Source organism: Salpingoeca rosetta, assembly GCF_000188695.1.
Source record: "Salpingoeca rosetta unplaced genomic scaffold supercont1.2, whole genome shotgun sequence".
Classification (NCBI taxonomy): Eukaryota; class Choanoflagellata; order Craspedida; family Salpingoecidae; genus Salpingoeca; species Salpingoeca rosetta.
The window spans coordinates 1,686,395-1,698,534 of record NW_004754932.1 but is presented as its reverse complement, the minus strand read 5'-3'; the positions used below and the strand labels follow the sequence as shown (position 1 = coordinate 1,698,534).

The 12,140-nt window shown below is 55.9% G+C and overlaps 4 protein-coding genes across 4 annotated transcripts in view; 2 read left to right on the top strand and 2 right to left on the bottom strand.

Moving 5' to 3' along the window:
- PTSG_00937 (uncharacterized protein) overlaps window positions 1-2,642 on the top strand; it is a 5,459-nt gene extending 2,817 nt beyond the window's left edge. Inside the window, exons 7-15 of the mRNA XM_004998353.1 lie at window positions 71-133; window positions 307-379; window positions 664-737; window positions 996-1,082; window positions 1,284-1,358; window positions 1,551-1,607; window positions 1,982-2,044; window positions 2,255-2,301; window positions 2,466-2,642. Of these exons, the coding sequence (XP_004998410.1) occupies window positions 71-133; window positions 307-379; window positions 664-737; window positions 996-1,082; window positions 1,284-1,358; window positions 1,551-1,607; window positions 1,982-2,044; window positions 2,255-2,301; window positions 2,466-2,478 (552 nt within the window). The 3' untranslated portion in view covers window positions 2,479-2,642. The remainder of the gene's footprint in view (window positions 1-70; window positions 134-306; window positions 380-663; window positions 738-995; window positions 1,083-1,283; window positions 1,359-1,550; window positions 1,608-1,981; window positions 2,045-2,254; window positions 2,302-2,465) is intronic.
- PTSG_00936 (uncharacterized protein) lies at window positions 2,570-6,352 on the bottom strand. Its single transcript, XM_004998352.1, has 11 exons — window positions 6,022-6,352; window positions 5,759-5,818; window positions 5,377-5,473; window positions 5,141-5,215; window positions 4,710-4,790; window positions 4,219-4,474; window positions 3,655-3,914; window positions 3,494-3,546; window positions 3,137-3,296; window positions 2,972-2,995; window positions 2,570-2,836 (listed from the first exon to the last, which is right to left on the bottom strand). The coding sequence occupies exons 1-11, from the start codon at window positions 6,312-6,314 to the stop codon at window positions 2,771-2,773; spliced, it is 1,425 nt and encodes a 474-aa protein (XP_004998409.1). The 5' UTR covers window positions 6,315-6,352; the 3' UTR covers window positions 2,570-2,770.
- Window positions 6,353-6,501: 149 nt separating this feature from the next.
- On the bottom strand, window positions 6,502-9,226 carry PTSG_00935 (uncharacterized protein). The gene is made up of 6 exons (XM_004998351.1): window positions 8,805-9,226; window positions 8,373-8,502; window positions 7,962-8,108; window positions 7,637-7,716; window positions 7,119-7,292; window positions 6,502-6,855 (listed from the first exon to the last, which is right to left on the bottom strand). The coding sequence occupies exons 1-6, from the start codon at window positions 8,997-8,999 to the stop codon at window positions 6,805-6,807; spliced, it is 777 nt and encodes a 258-aa protein (XP_004998408.1). The 5' UTR covers window positions 9,000-9,226; the 3' UTR covers window positions 6,502-6,804.
- A 31-nt stretch (window positions 9,227-9,257) lies between these two features.
- PTSG_00934 (uncharacterized protein) lies at window positions 9,258-12,085 on the top strand (the record flags this gene model as incomplete). Its single annotated transcript, XM_004998350.1, has 1 exon — window positions 9,258-12,085. The coding sequence occupies exon 1, from the start codon at window positions 9,383-9,385 to the stop codon at window positions 12,083-12,085; it is 2,703 nt and encodes a 900-aa protein (XP_004998407.1). The 5' UTR covers window positions 9,258-9,382.
- Window positions 12,086-12,140: the final 55 nt, after the last annotated feature.

Below are 12,140 nucleotides of genomic sequence, written 5' to 3'. Positions count from 1 at the left end.
ACACACACACACACACACACACACACACACACACACACACACACACACACACACACACACACACCCCCAGTCGTCGAATTCCATCGGCGTCTCTGTGTTGTCGCGCATCAACCGCCTCTGCTCAAAATACAACGTACGCTTCCAACGTGTGTGTTGCGTGCGTGCGTGCGTGTGTGTGTGTGATTTTGTCGTGTGTCGTCTCATTTGCGTCGCTTTGCGCGGTGCATCACACTCAAGCACCCGTGACCGCCAATGACCACTGCACCTACTGCCTTCCCTGCTCTCTCCTTTGTTTTGCTGCGTCAGGCGTTTGCTGAAGCCGTGGTTGCGAACAAGAACGTCGACAGGCTCATGCAGTCCTACACAGACATGTTCAGAGGTCGGGCATGATCACACGCGTATAATGCCTCTCAACCAAGTGCTGGTTGGAAATTGGAGACGTGTTGCTTGCTGCTGTGGCGACAGCTGCTGTGTACCCCCGTGGGGGTTGGCTGATGTGCGATGGGACTGTGCTCCCCCCCCCCCTCACACTCGCCCCCCAACTTAACACATCTGCGCGGTGTTCACGAAGTGCCCCGTCCGCATTTCCACCAACTCCTTTCGCTTCAGCGTGTTTGTCGCCATCGTCATTCACACCGTCATCACCATGACTGCTGTTGACAGAGGACAACAACATGGGTCTGGCCAAGCAGTGCGTCGAAGCCGCCAAGCGCCACCGCATCCAACGGCTCACCAAGGTGCGAGCATGAGCAATTGGCGTGGTTGGGACGTCGTTTCGGTGCTCACTCGCTGCATAACCGCGGTGGTTGAGGCTGGCGTCCTGCTGCTGCTATGAACTTGCACACAATCGCACATCCACCCAATGCGATGGCACAGCGGCCTTCATCACACTCCCATCACCATCACCACTAACATTGTCACCACCACCACCACCACCACCACCGCTAACATTGTCACCATCGCCACCGTCATGTGCATGACTGCCAAACACACAGACGTTCATCACGCTGTCGTTGGATGCAATTACGCAGCGCGCCGCTCTCAACGACGTCCGCGAAGCACAGGCCATCCTCGAGGACATGGTGATGACGATGTTGATGACGGCGCTGGTGATGGTGAGGGGGAGGGGGGTGGTGTTGATGGCGGTGGTGATGGACAGGGGTGACTGACGAGAGGCTTTTGTCCTTGAAGACCATGTGCACATGTGTGTGTGTGTGTGTGTGTTCCACGTCGAAGCTCAACCTTCCCATGACCGCCATCGCCATCGCCACCGCCGTCACCAGATCCACTCGAATCAGCTCTGCGCGACTATTGATGCGCGGGCCGGCGTCGTCTCCTTCCATGACCGTCAGGCGCCCGTACGTAACACACACTCTCTCACTCTCACTCTCACACACACTCACACACACACACAGACTGACACATGTGATGTCTTGTTGAATCTCAACGACACGCACGTAGACACGCCTTGCCAGCTTTGTTTTATGGCTCACCACCACCTACTGTTGTTGCTGTCATACGTATGTGTGCGCGTGCATGTGCGCATGTAGAACATGTCTGAGCAGTCGCTGCAAGAGCTCCAGTCTAACTTCCAGAAAACAGCAGAGGTGAGGGCCAATACCTTGTTCCTGCCAAGACACACACACACACACACACACACACACACACACACACACACACACACACACACACACACACACACACACACACACACACACACACACACACACACACGCGCGCGCGCGCGCGCGCACATGTTGGTGCGAGCGCTGCCGCTGACATGCACAGTGTCCACTTCACCATCAGCACTCTGCGATCACCATCACCGTCATTGGTGGCTTGTGACTGTTTTGTATCTTCTGATTGTCGCTCACAACGCAATTCCCACCGCCTGGCTCACTTCCCTCCTCCGTCACCCCCTCCCATTCACTGCTTGCATCGGCCTTGCTGCCCCTCCTGTGCGCGCGTGTCTGTTGTCCAGCTGTACCAGGCCGCACGCCGGACCAACGAAGCCATCGAGACGAGCACAACGTACATCAAGCAGGTGCGTTGATGACGATGGTGGCGATGATGCTGACGCGAATTGTGGTGATGGTGATGTTTGCGTTCATCTGTCGCCGTGTGTTGATTGCTCATGTTGGTGCGCTACCTCAAACTATACGTTCACCACATGTGTCCCCCCCCCCTCCACACACACACACACACATCTGTCTTGGTTCTCTGTCGTCATTCGCGATTGCGCCGCGCCAACCAGAGCATCCAGGCCAGCGGGCTTTCAATGGACTTTGACATGGCAACAGAGTGAGTCACGAGCGTGTCATCCCCACTTTGCACTGTTCTGCCTTTCCTCCTCCTCCTCTTTGGTCTGTGCGTTCACTCGTGCGATGTTGCTGTTCACGCTATCTCACCCTGTCGACTGTTTGCTCTCCTCAACCCTCGGCCCTCTACTCATGTGCACGCTGCAGTTACGACATGTGACCAGCAGCAGGCAGCAGCAGCAGCAGCAGGCAGCACGCCGCCAACCGTGTCCTCTCTGTATTGCTTTACCATGTCTTGCTTTCCTGTATGGTTGCGCCTTGTTTTGTTTGGGATAACGTGTCGTTTGTATGCTGTCAAGCACATTGATGAAATAATTGCTCCGACTCAAGTCAAGTGTAACCAAAGAAAGCGACGCAATGCCACACGCACACACATGTGATGTATTGAAAGACACAGCTGATTATTGCACGCAACCACCACCACCACCTGCGGGCTTGTGTGCACTATTGCATCATGCCATGGGCAGTGTGTCCCAGTCAAACTCCTCTTCTTCATCGACGTTGAAAATGTCAGTTGTCTGCGAAGCACAGGGTGTGTGTGTGTTTGGTGCGCGCGTTGTGAATGAGAATGACGGTATTGCATGTGTGTGTGTAAGTATGCCCTCGTGCGTTCACATGTGTACATGAAGGAGAGCAGTGGGCAAAGCCCGTACCTGTGGCTGTGGTTGCTTCGGCGCCTGTTCAAGGGTTGCGCAGGGGGAGGATACATATGTAAAAACCCGTGCGCGCGAGCATGTGAGACGTGGATCATGACGTCAGTAATCCAAGTGATGTGAGAACACACGCACACACATACACATGCACGCACAGACACGTACCATGGGCAACGCAGAGAGGTCCATGCTTGCGAGCGGGTTGGTGGACGATTGGAGGAGCGTGTTGAACGACGCTGCCAAGTCGGGAAAGTGCGGAGAGAGGAGCCAGTTTCCGCTCAAGCTCATGTCACCCTGAACATTCTTCACCAGGTCTTGCGTTTTCCTTGATGATGTTTGAAGGCCAAATTATGGCAGTGATGCGAGTCATGAATGACAGAAGACCAGTGGGGAGAGGAAACATACACGCATACGCACGCAACACGCATGCACACAGACACACACACACACACATGTTCACGGATGTTCATGCACACAGACACACACACACACACACTCTCTCTCTCTGCTGTCATCACGCACTTGTAGAGGCTCTGATCAAGTGTTTGCAGCAGTGGTGGATTTGACTCCAGGTTCTGCAATCAGTCACACACACAATATCAATGGGCTCAGATGTGAGTTGATACCATGGCAAGATTAACACCACCACCACCACCACCACCACCACCATCACGGCCACTCACCGACATGACGCCCTGCACTGTTTCAAACGTGAGCACAGGCGGGGCCGCTGCTGTTGCCGTCACAGACGATGTTGGGGCAGTGGATGTGGCGGGCGCTGCTGGTGCTGGTGCTGTTGGTGCCATCGTCGTCGTGGTGATGATGGATGCGGCGGTTGATGATGTTGTTGGTGTTGTTGCGGGGGCTGTGTCAACGATGCTGGAGTAGATTTGAGAGAAGGAGGAGTTGAGGTCATGGAACGCAGATAAGCTCGCATTCAAATCTGCACAACCGGACGGGGGAGGAGCACGGTGGTAGAGTTTGGTTGGCGTGTCAGTCAGTGAGAGGAGGCAAAGATCGCAAGTGCATTCGCTTTCAAGTTCAAACTCACATTACGCCCACTAGACACGCATACACACACGCGCGCGCACATACACACAGAGACAGACACACGCACACACACACGCATACACACGCCGACACACACACACACGCACACACACGCATACACGCACGAACAAACACACGCACACACACGCATACACGCACGGACAAACACGCACACACACGCACGCACACAGACGAACCAATGTTGTCGGGAACCGCGAGCTGGTTGTCGTGTAACTGCTGATGCGACAACGGCTGCTGTGTTTGCTGCTGCTGCTGTTGTTGTTGCGCTTGCTGCTGCGGCACAAGAGAAGAGAACGATGCTGACGGTATGCCCTGCGACCCAAGCAACTCGGCAAGCTGCGCCTGCTGCAGCACACCGGACATGCTTGATGTTGGGCTGAATGCTGTTGGCGGTTTCTTGGCAGGCTCTTCCCCCGTATCCGACGACTTGCTCTAGTGAAATACGCAAGTGTGTATAAGTGTGTTTACAAGTGTTGTGTGCCAGTGTATTTGTTGTGTGTGTATGAGTGTGTAAATGAGTGTTGTGTGTGTGTGCGTGTGTTTGAATGCACGTGAGGAATTGTGGGCGCAAATCGGTACATCATGCAATCTGAGGACATGCAACGTATCAGTCAGTGCCGGTAAGTGGTGGTGGTGTCGGTCATGAGTGCTGTCGCTTATGCCCCACCGTCTTCTTCTTGCGCTTCCTGCTTGTTTTGCTCCCGTCCGTCTCTGGGTCATAATCTTCGTTGATTGCCCAGTAGCATCCCTGCACGGACCCATTGCATGCATGCGCGTTTAGGTTTTGGAAGTGAGGGTGGTGGTGGTGGTGGTGGTGGTGGTGGTGGTGGTGGTGTGTGTGTGTGTGTGTGTGTGTGTGTGTGTGTGTGTGTGTGTGTGTGTGTGTGTGTGTGTGTGTGTGTGTACTCGCGCTTGTTTGCATGCGAGTGTGTGTGTGTGTGCATGTATGTGGTGTTGCTTGTGGGACTGTTACTTATGTGTTCTTTGCTTGTCACGTGTGCGTGGCTGTGTGCCTGTGCTTTGGCACAAGTGATGGCGGCATTCTGCATCCAACAGCTGCCAGTGACACGACCAGCAAACGCACGCGGGAAAGCGCACCTTGCCGTGATCTGCTGGGTCCCTTGGGACTTTCTTGAACATCTTGTTGAGGGACAGGTTGTGTCGGACAGAGTTCTGCAATTGGGGTATCGCGCAAGCATCAGATGACACAATCAGCACCACACACAGATCCACGCAGCAGAAGGGGTGTACGGCACACACACGTAAGCGTACACGCACGCACACACACACACACACACACACAGAGAGAGAGAGAGAGCGGTTAGTTAGCGGACCTTCCAGCCTTTGTCTGCGGTGCGAAAGTAAGGGTAGTTCTCCTGAATCCACTCGTAGATGTCTGCAAGCGTCATCTTCTTCTCGCCAGTCTTCACACTGCAGGTGGCGGCAGGCATGGTGATGAGAGAATGGGTCGAACTCAATGGTTGAAGAATGGAGCGCATGCATGAACACCATAGTAACATGAGTGCGTGGAGCACTGGGCCATGTACGTACACCCCCACAACCATGAACGTGCAAAACAGAACAAGAATGACGCTGTCCCTACAACACGTGCGCACACGAGCACGCGCGCGCACACACACATCCAACACATCCAACACACACATACACATCCAACACACACACACACACACCACACACACACACACACTCACAGACCTGTTGAGCGCAAAGGTGATGAGGGTAGCGTAGGAGTAGGGTGGCTTCCCGTCTTCCCTCCTGGATCAGTGATATATTCAAAGCGTGAACACGGAGGTCGTGTGACGTTCATGACAAAAACACACCCCAAATCAGCCAAGGCTGCATCGAGGCATCGGCACGAGGTACATGATCTATGATCACCCTCTGGCGGCATCTCCCTGCGATCAATGGCAGTGTGTTGTGTGTTTCATCACGACACGGTCAGGCAAAGCCATGCTCACCCTCTGCCGACGTTCAAGCGCGGAAGCCAGTCAATGGAGGTGAGCGACTCGTTGAGCGCAATGTCTTGACGACCCTTGCCCTTTGTTGTGGTACTGCTGCCGTTGTTGGTATTTCCATTCCCATCACTGCCCGCTGATTTCCCAGGATGTGGCACGTCCCTACTTGCTCTCGTTGACGACGCTGACGAGGGTACCGCAGACGTCACGGCGCTCACAGCAACGCCTGCAGCCGGTTGCTGAGGTGCAGGCGGCTGTTGTTGTTGTTGGTGGTGTTGTGCATGGTTGTCGCTCATCGTCGTTGCCTTCTTTCCTGCCGTTGTGGAAAATTGTCTCATGTAACGGTGAAATGTCCAACGAACAACTCTGGGATGTCGGGGGGATACGTGTGAACGCCACTCGCACGATGAACTGTGCACGGCGGACAGGTGTGTGTGTGTGTGTGTGTGTATGTGTGTGTGTGTGTGTGACCTTTCTTGCATTTTCTCGTATTGTCTTGAGCTCTATTGCACACACGCTGAAATGTAACTCAAAGGCTTCAGAGGAGAAACTCACAGACACAGCACACAGACACGGAACACAGACACAGGCACAGACACGATCGGGACGCGAGCAAAACGGATACACCATCAATAAGAAGTAGCAGCAGAGCAAGGACCAATTGGAACAAATGGCAAGGAGAAGAGGCCAGCGTTGACACCCATTGTCGTGCTGCAATTCAGCAGCCAGGGTGTGAGGCACATGGTGCTGTGAGTTGCTTGGTGCAACATCATTCCATTCGTTCGTTCAACGACGCTTTGTGTTGCGGCGGCTTCCGCTCTCGTCCGACCGACGTGCCTGAAAACAAAGCAGTCATGATTGCACGCAAATGCAACGAGGCACGAAATCGACACGTGAACCGAAGTCGTGGTCAAGGATGAACGTGGATGAAGGTGGACAACACAAGTAAGGCATAACGCTGCTCGCAGGCAGCATGACAGGCAGAATCACAGGCAGCATGGCAGGTACACACACACACACAACACACACGCACACACACACACACACACACAAATACAATACACAACACACGCACACACACAAACACAAGCGCACGATACCTTGTTCTGGGCGAGAAGGACGAGGATGCGCTTGAAGAGGGCGGCGGCGTCCACAAAGAGGTCGAGCGCGTGGCTCAGGTAGTCGCGGTCGCCCAGCTCGTGCTTGGTGATGATGACTTGCGTGTCAAAGACAACAAATCCGGAGAAGATGAGCATACCCAGCATCAGCTCGGCCTGGCAATGTGGGAGCACAATTGAGGGGGGGGGGATACGGTTGAGGAGGGTCGAATTGGGTTCAATGGGAATTGAAGAGGGATTGAGGGGGGTTGAATGGGAAGGAAGAGGGATTGAGGGGAGTTCAATAGGGTTCAAGGCAGGGGTGTGCGCAGAGAGAAGGTGAGGATGTGTTTCTCGTTGAGGAAGTGTAGGCGCTGATTTCGAACATGCAAAGCTTTCACGTATGCGGCGCAGAAGCAGAAACGGATGCACCACATCACACGCAGTCTTTATCACCTCGACAGGAATTAAACGCTCGCCCCCCCCCCCAAATCACAAGCATGTCTGTAGTCGTGTGCTACCTGGAAGAGGATGATGGAGCCGAGGAAGATGTTGACAATGGCCATGGTCAGGCTGACCAGCATCATCGAGCCAAGGATGCCTGGTGTCACCACACACGCACGCATGACAGCGTATAAACGAAACAGGTGTCAGTACAAATTGAACACTTGAACGGACCTCGCAAGCGCAAGTAAGACGTACACACACACACACATACATCCACTCACGCACGCACACGCACACCTGCACACACACACACACGCACGCACACACACACGCACACATACATACATACACACACACACGTATATCCACATACATACACACGCACACACACACACACACCTCCAAGGTAAAGCCAGGTGCGGGAGGGAGCCTGGAGAGCCATCATGGTGAACGTGGCAAACACAAGCGTTGTCATCACGAGGGCTGTGGTTGGAATGCTTGGGTCGATGAACGCAACCAGATCCAGCAGGGGCCCGATGGAAACGCCTGTCAGAATGAAGGATGAAGATCGACGGACGGGTATAGGGTTAAGGGTGGAGAGGGTGGCGTGCGGTGTACATGTCAATACACGTGATTGGTGATGAGAGGAGGGGGGGGGCATGGGGGCAACCAGTTGACAAGACAGGGCAGCTTCTGGTGAAGGTGATGGATGGCTTCAAGACCGCTTTGTCTATGCGACCAACAGCAAACGTCACAAATGCACAGAACTGAGCCCTTCACACACGCACACGCAACACAGAGCTGCCTCACCAGTAAGGAAGCCGAACCCAAGGAGGTAGAGCCAGCGCGACGTGGGCTGGTTGATGTCATTGCAGTGTGAGCTCTTGAGCTGATACACGCAGAACAGGCTGCCCAAGAACAGCAGCCAAAAGCCCGAAAACTGCCAGTCAAGCGCACACGCATAAGGAGGGTTAGTCTTGCCATGGCTTCGTTGGAGCCAACGCACGCGCAAACTCACGCAAACGCAAGCACGCTTGTCTGCCTTCCTCTCCCTCGCACATGTACAACACACGCACAAACGAAAACACGCACGCACACACGCACGCACACACACACATGCACACACACACGCACGCACACACATGCACACACACACATGCACGCACGCACGCACGCACGCACGCACGCACGCACGCACGCACGCACACAAACACATACGCGCACACACATCAGCTGCCTTACCATGCCGTCAAGGACAACGTCGTAGGAGTAAGCGCCGACGGCTGCAGCGCCAGCGGCGGCAGTGAGAGCGCCGTACACCCGCGTCAGGTGTTGCTGGGTGTCGCGCTTGACATGGGAGAAATCAAACATGCCCCCTGCTCCGCCAGCTGCTGCGCTTGGCGACGATGCTTCAGCCCTCATAAACGTGGTCTCCATGCTGTGTGTCGTGGAACTTGTTGAGCCGCGAACGTCGAAGGTGCGTGTGCGTCTGGCTGTTGTTTGTTGATGTTGCAAAGCGATGAAGCGAGGTGGTTGACTGATTGGAAGGAAATGGCTGCTCCTCGCTGTTTGCTTTTTGCTCCATCAACGATTGCGTTCGCGCAGCGAGAAGAAGCAAGATCATCAACAAGAACGACTGATTTCAGTCGAAATCGCAATTCTGTACGTGATTTTGTAAATTTTCTTCAACCACCACCCCGATCGTTGTCTCGCTTTCCACAGCCACCTCTGCCGCCTCCAGCCCTCACTGCCCTCACACCCCCCCACAGCACACACTTTCTTCCCTTTGACCTTTACCAGCCAGCCTGCCAACAAGAACCATGGAAGAGCTTGGGTTGACGCAGTGGACGCTAATTGTGCAGCAGCTCTTCACAGTCCCGCGATATGCGGAGCCGCCCAAATCGCAGCCGAGCAATCGCCGGCGAGTAGTGGACAAGTACCTGCCGTACCACAAGCAGAACGCACTCGCACTCATCCGCCTCATGTGCACCTGCCACAAGATGTACCGCGAGCTTCCGTATGCGCTGCCCGTGTGGTGTTTGCAGGACGCCTTTGACGCGCCGGGCGTCGCGTGGATCACCAACAAGAAGGTGCTCAAGGACTGGAAGGCGTGGTGCGAGGACCGCTTCATCGCCTACGCCCGGCTCGGCGTCTTGTGGCGCGCCAACTGCCACTACCTGCGCCTCAAGCAGCACACGCAAGCCTTCCACACCAAGTTTTCCCGCTACGCTCGCCTCTGCTTCAACCTCCACCAGGACATGATCACATGGGTGCGGGGTGTCGGCGCCGCTGGGGACGTTGCCGCCCACAACCCCCAAGCGCTGGACGCCGCGCGGTACCAGCCCGCGCGCCTAACCCCGGCAGTGGTGTATCTCATGCAGTTCCGCTACGCTTCCGAGGGCGACTGGGACTCCGTGCTGGAGCTCCTGCGCGAGCTTGGCAACCCGCGCCTCGAGCAGGCCCACATCCGCACCATCATCCCGACCGACGTCATTGCCCTGAGCGGCGCATGCCACGTGTTCCTCACATCAGAGAAGCCCGTCGAGCAGGTCCAGCTGCGTGGCGTCGACCACTTCACGTGGACCATCCTCCACCGCCAGCCCAGCATCACGGGCTCCCTGGGCTCCGTCAAGTCTGTGACAATCCGAGAGCTCGAGCGGCGCATGGTTCCTCTTGAAATCGGCGCCCTGGCCAACGTCCCCACCGTCAGCGTCAAGTGTGGCCAGCTGGAGGACTTTGCCCCGTTGCAAGCAGCCAAGGAGCTCTCGCTCGCCTGGACATGCCTCGTTCCCCTCACACAGTTTGCCAATGTCCAGCGACTCACGCTGAACCACGTTTCGGTGAGCATGTTGCACGCACGCGCTTTCACCTTCAACGGCACCCATCTCGTCATGAAGCAGCTCCAGGGCTTCCATGGCCCAGTCAACCTCCCCCGCGCCAGCACCATTGTCATCGACGACTGCGACGCCCTCACACAGGTCGTCTGCAGCAGCAAGCGCATTCATCTGCTGCGTGTGTCGCAATGCCGCGAGCTGTCGACCCTGTCCCTCGTCGGCGTCGAACACGTCAGCGACGTTTGCATCACCGACTCTGCACTGAAGGACTTCACCTTCCTCGGTACCGCGCTCGGATCGCTCACGCTGCAACGCTGCCCCAGCCTCACGTCACTGCAGCTCCCGCGGCTGAAGTACATCAACAACATTGCCCTTGCGTTTTGCAACACTCTGCTCATGGCCGTCATCCGCGCCAGCACCGCCATGCAGACGCTGGCCGTGGGCGTGTGCAATGATCTTCGCGGTTTGCACATTGACGTACCCGGCGCCGACGCAATCTTGGTTGACGAGTGTATGGGTATTGAGCAGCTCTCGTTCCAGGGCAAAACGCTGAAGAAGCTGCGCGTGGACAGCAGCCCTGAACTCGTGGCGCTGCTGCTTGATGCCGTGCAGGACCTGCGGGAACTTGTACTGTGGGACTGCTCGGCGCTCACCAGCATCGCCTGCAGGAGCCCCAACATCACGAGCCTCAGCCTCGCCCGCTGCCCAGTGCTCGCATCCGTGTCCATGCCCATGTTCGAAGGGAATGAGTGTGCCGATTTCACCGATTTGGATGCAGCCGCCAGGCTTGCGCAGAGCAAGCGCCGTTTCAAGAAACTCTTCATTATCGCATGCCCCATGTTGCCGCCACGCCTGCCTTTGTTTGAGAAGGCCGAGAACTTCGGCTCCAGCCTTCCACTGCCCGCACCCATGCTGAGGGAGCTGATCCAGCGGGTCACTCTTCTAAACCTGAACGCCGCGGCGAGCAAGCACATTGGCACCGTGTTGCACGACATCCCCGCGGGCGCAGACATTCAATTGTATGACGTGGACGCCAGCGACATTCGCGGCTTTTCTTTGCCTGCAAGCATCAAGTCCGTGGTGGTTCTCGTTTCCGACGAATTTGACGTCGCGCCGCTCAAGAACGTGGCCCAGGTGGTTGTGAAAGGGCAAACCAACGACGCTGCACTGGTTGGCCTGGACAACTTGAAGGCTGTAGGCACACTTCACATTTCAAAGTGCGCGCTCAAGCAAGGCGAACTTCACAGCGCATGTGCGAAGCAATCCATCACCCTGGAAGACTGCACTGGTGCCGTCGTTGCTCGTGGTGCACAACAGGTGCTTATCCGGGGCCCTCGCATGCCACGAACCTCGCTGGGCGACATTGCGGGCGATTTATCGCTGTGGACGGTATCCGGCCCGCTCAAGTTGGAATTCACCCGAAACGTTCGCAAGTGCTCCATTACATCCTGCACCCTTGAAGACTTCCACGCGCTTGCCGGCGTTCGAGTGCTGGAGTTGACGAAATGCACCTTTGACAGCGTGGGGACGCTGCCGTACTTCGAGTCGCTGTCCACCTCGCAGTGCGTGCGAAGCGACCAGACAGAGTGGAGCAACGTTGTTCTGCACCAGTTTCGCCCGCGTGATGCCCAGTCCAGGCTTGTCCCCGATGTCCACCTCCAGCACTTTGGCGGTGGCTTTCGATGGTAACACTGTGCGGTTGAGTGTGTGTGTGTGTGTGTGATTGTGAGCGAGGCAAGTAAGT

Excerpts from the sequence above, each read along its gene's own strand:
- PTSG_00936 (XM_004998352.1), bottom strand. The coding sequence starts at position 6,314 with ATGAGCGACAACCATGCACAACACCACCAACAACAACAACAGCCGCCT. Across the intron at positions 4,475-4,709 it reads GGAAGCGCAAGAAGAAGACG|AGCAAGTCGTCGGATACGGG; the intron begins GTGGGGCATAAG and ends GTATTTCACTAG. Across the intron at positions 3,297-3,493 it reads CTTGATCAGAGCCTCTACAA|GAAAACGCAAGACCTGGTGA; the intron begins GTGCGTGATGAC and ends AACATCATCAAG.
- PTSG_00935 (XM_004998351.1), bottom strand. The coding sequence starts at position 8,999 with ATGGAGACCACGTTTATGAGGGCTGAAGCATCGTCGCCAAGCGCAGCA. Across the intron at positions 8,503-8,804 it reads ACGTTGTCCTTGACGGCATG|TTTTCGGGCTTTTGGCTGCT; the intron begins GTAAGGCAGCTG and ends CTTGACTGGCAG. Across the intron at positions 8,109-8,372 it reads TGGGTTCGGCTTCCTTACTG|GCGTTTCCATCGGGCCCCTG; the intron begins GTGAGGCAGCTC and ends TCATTCTGACAG.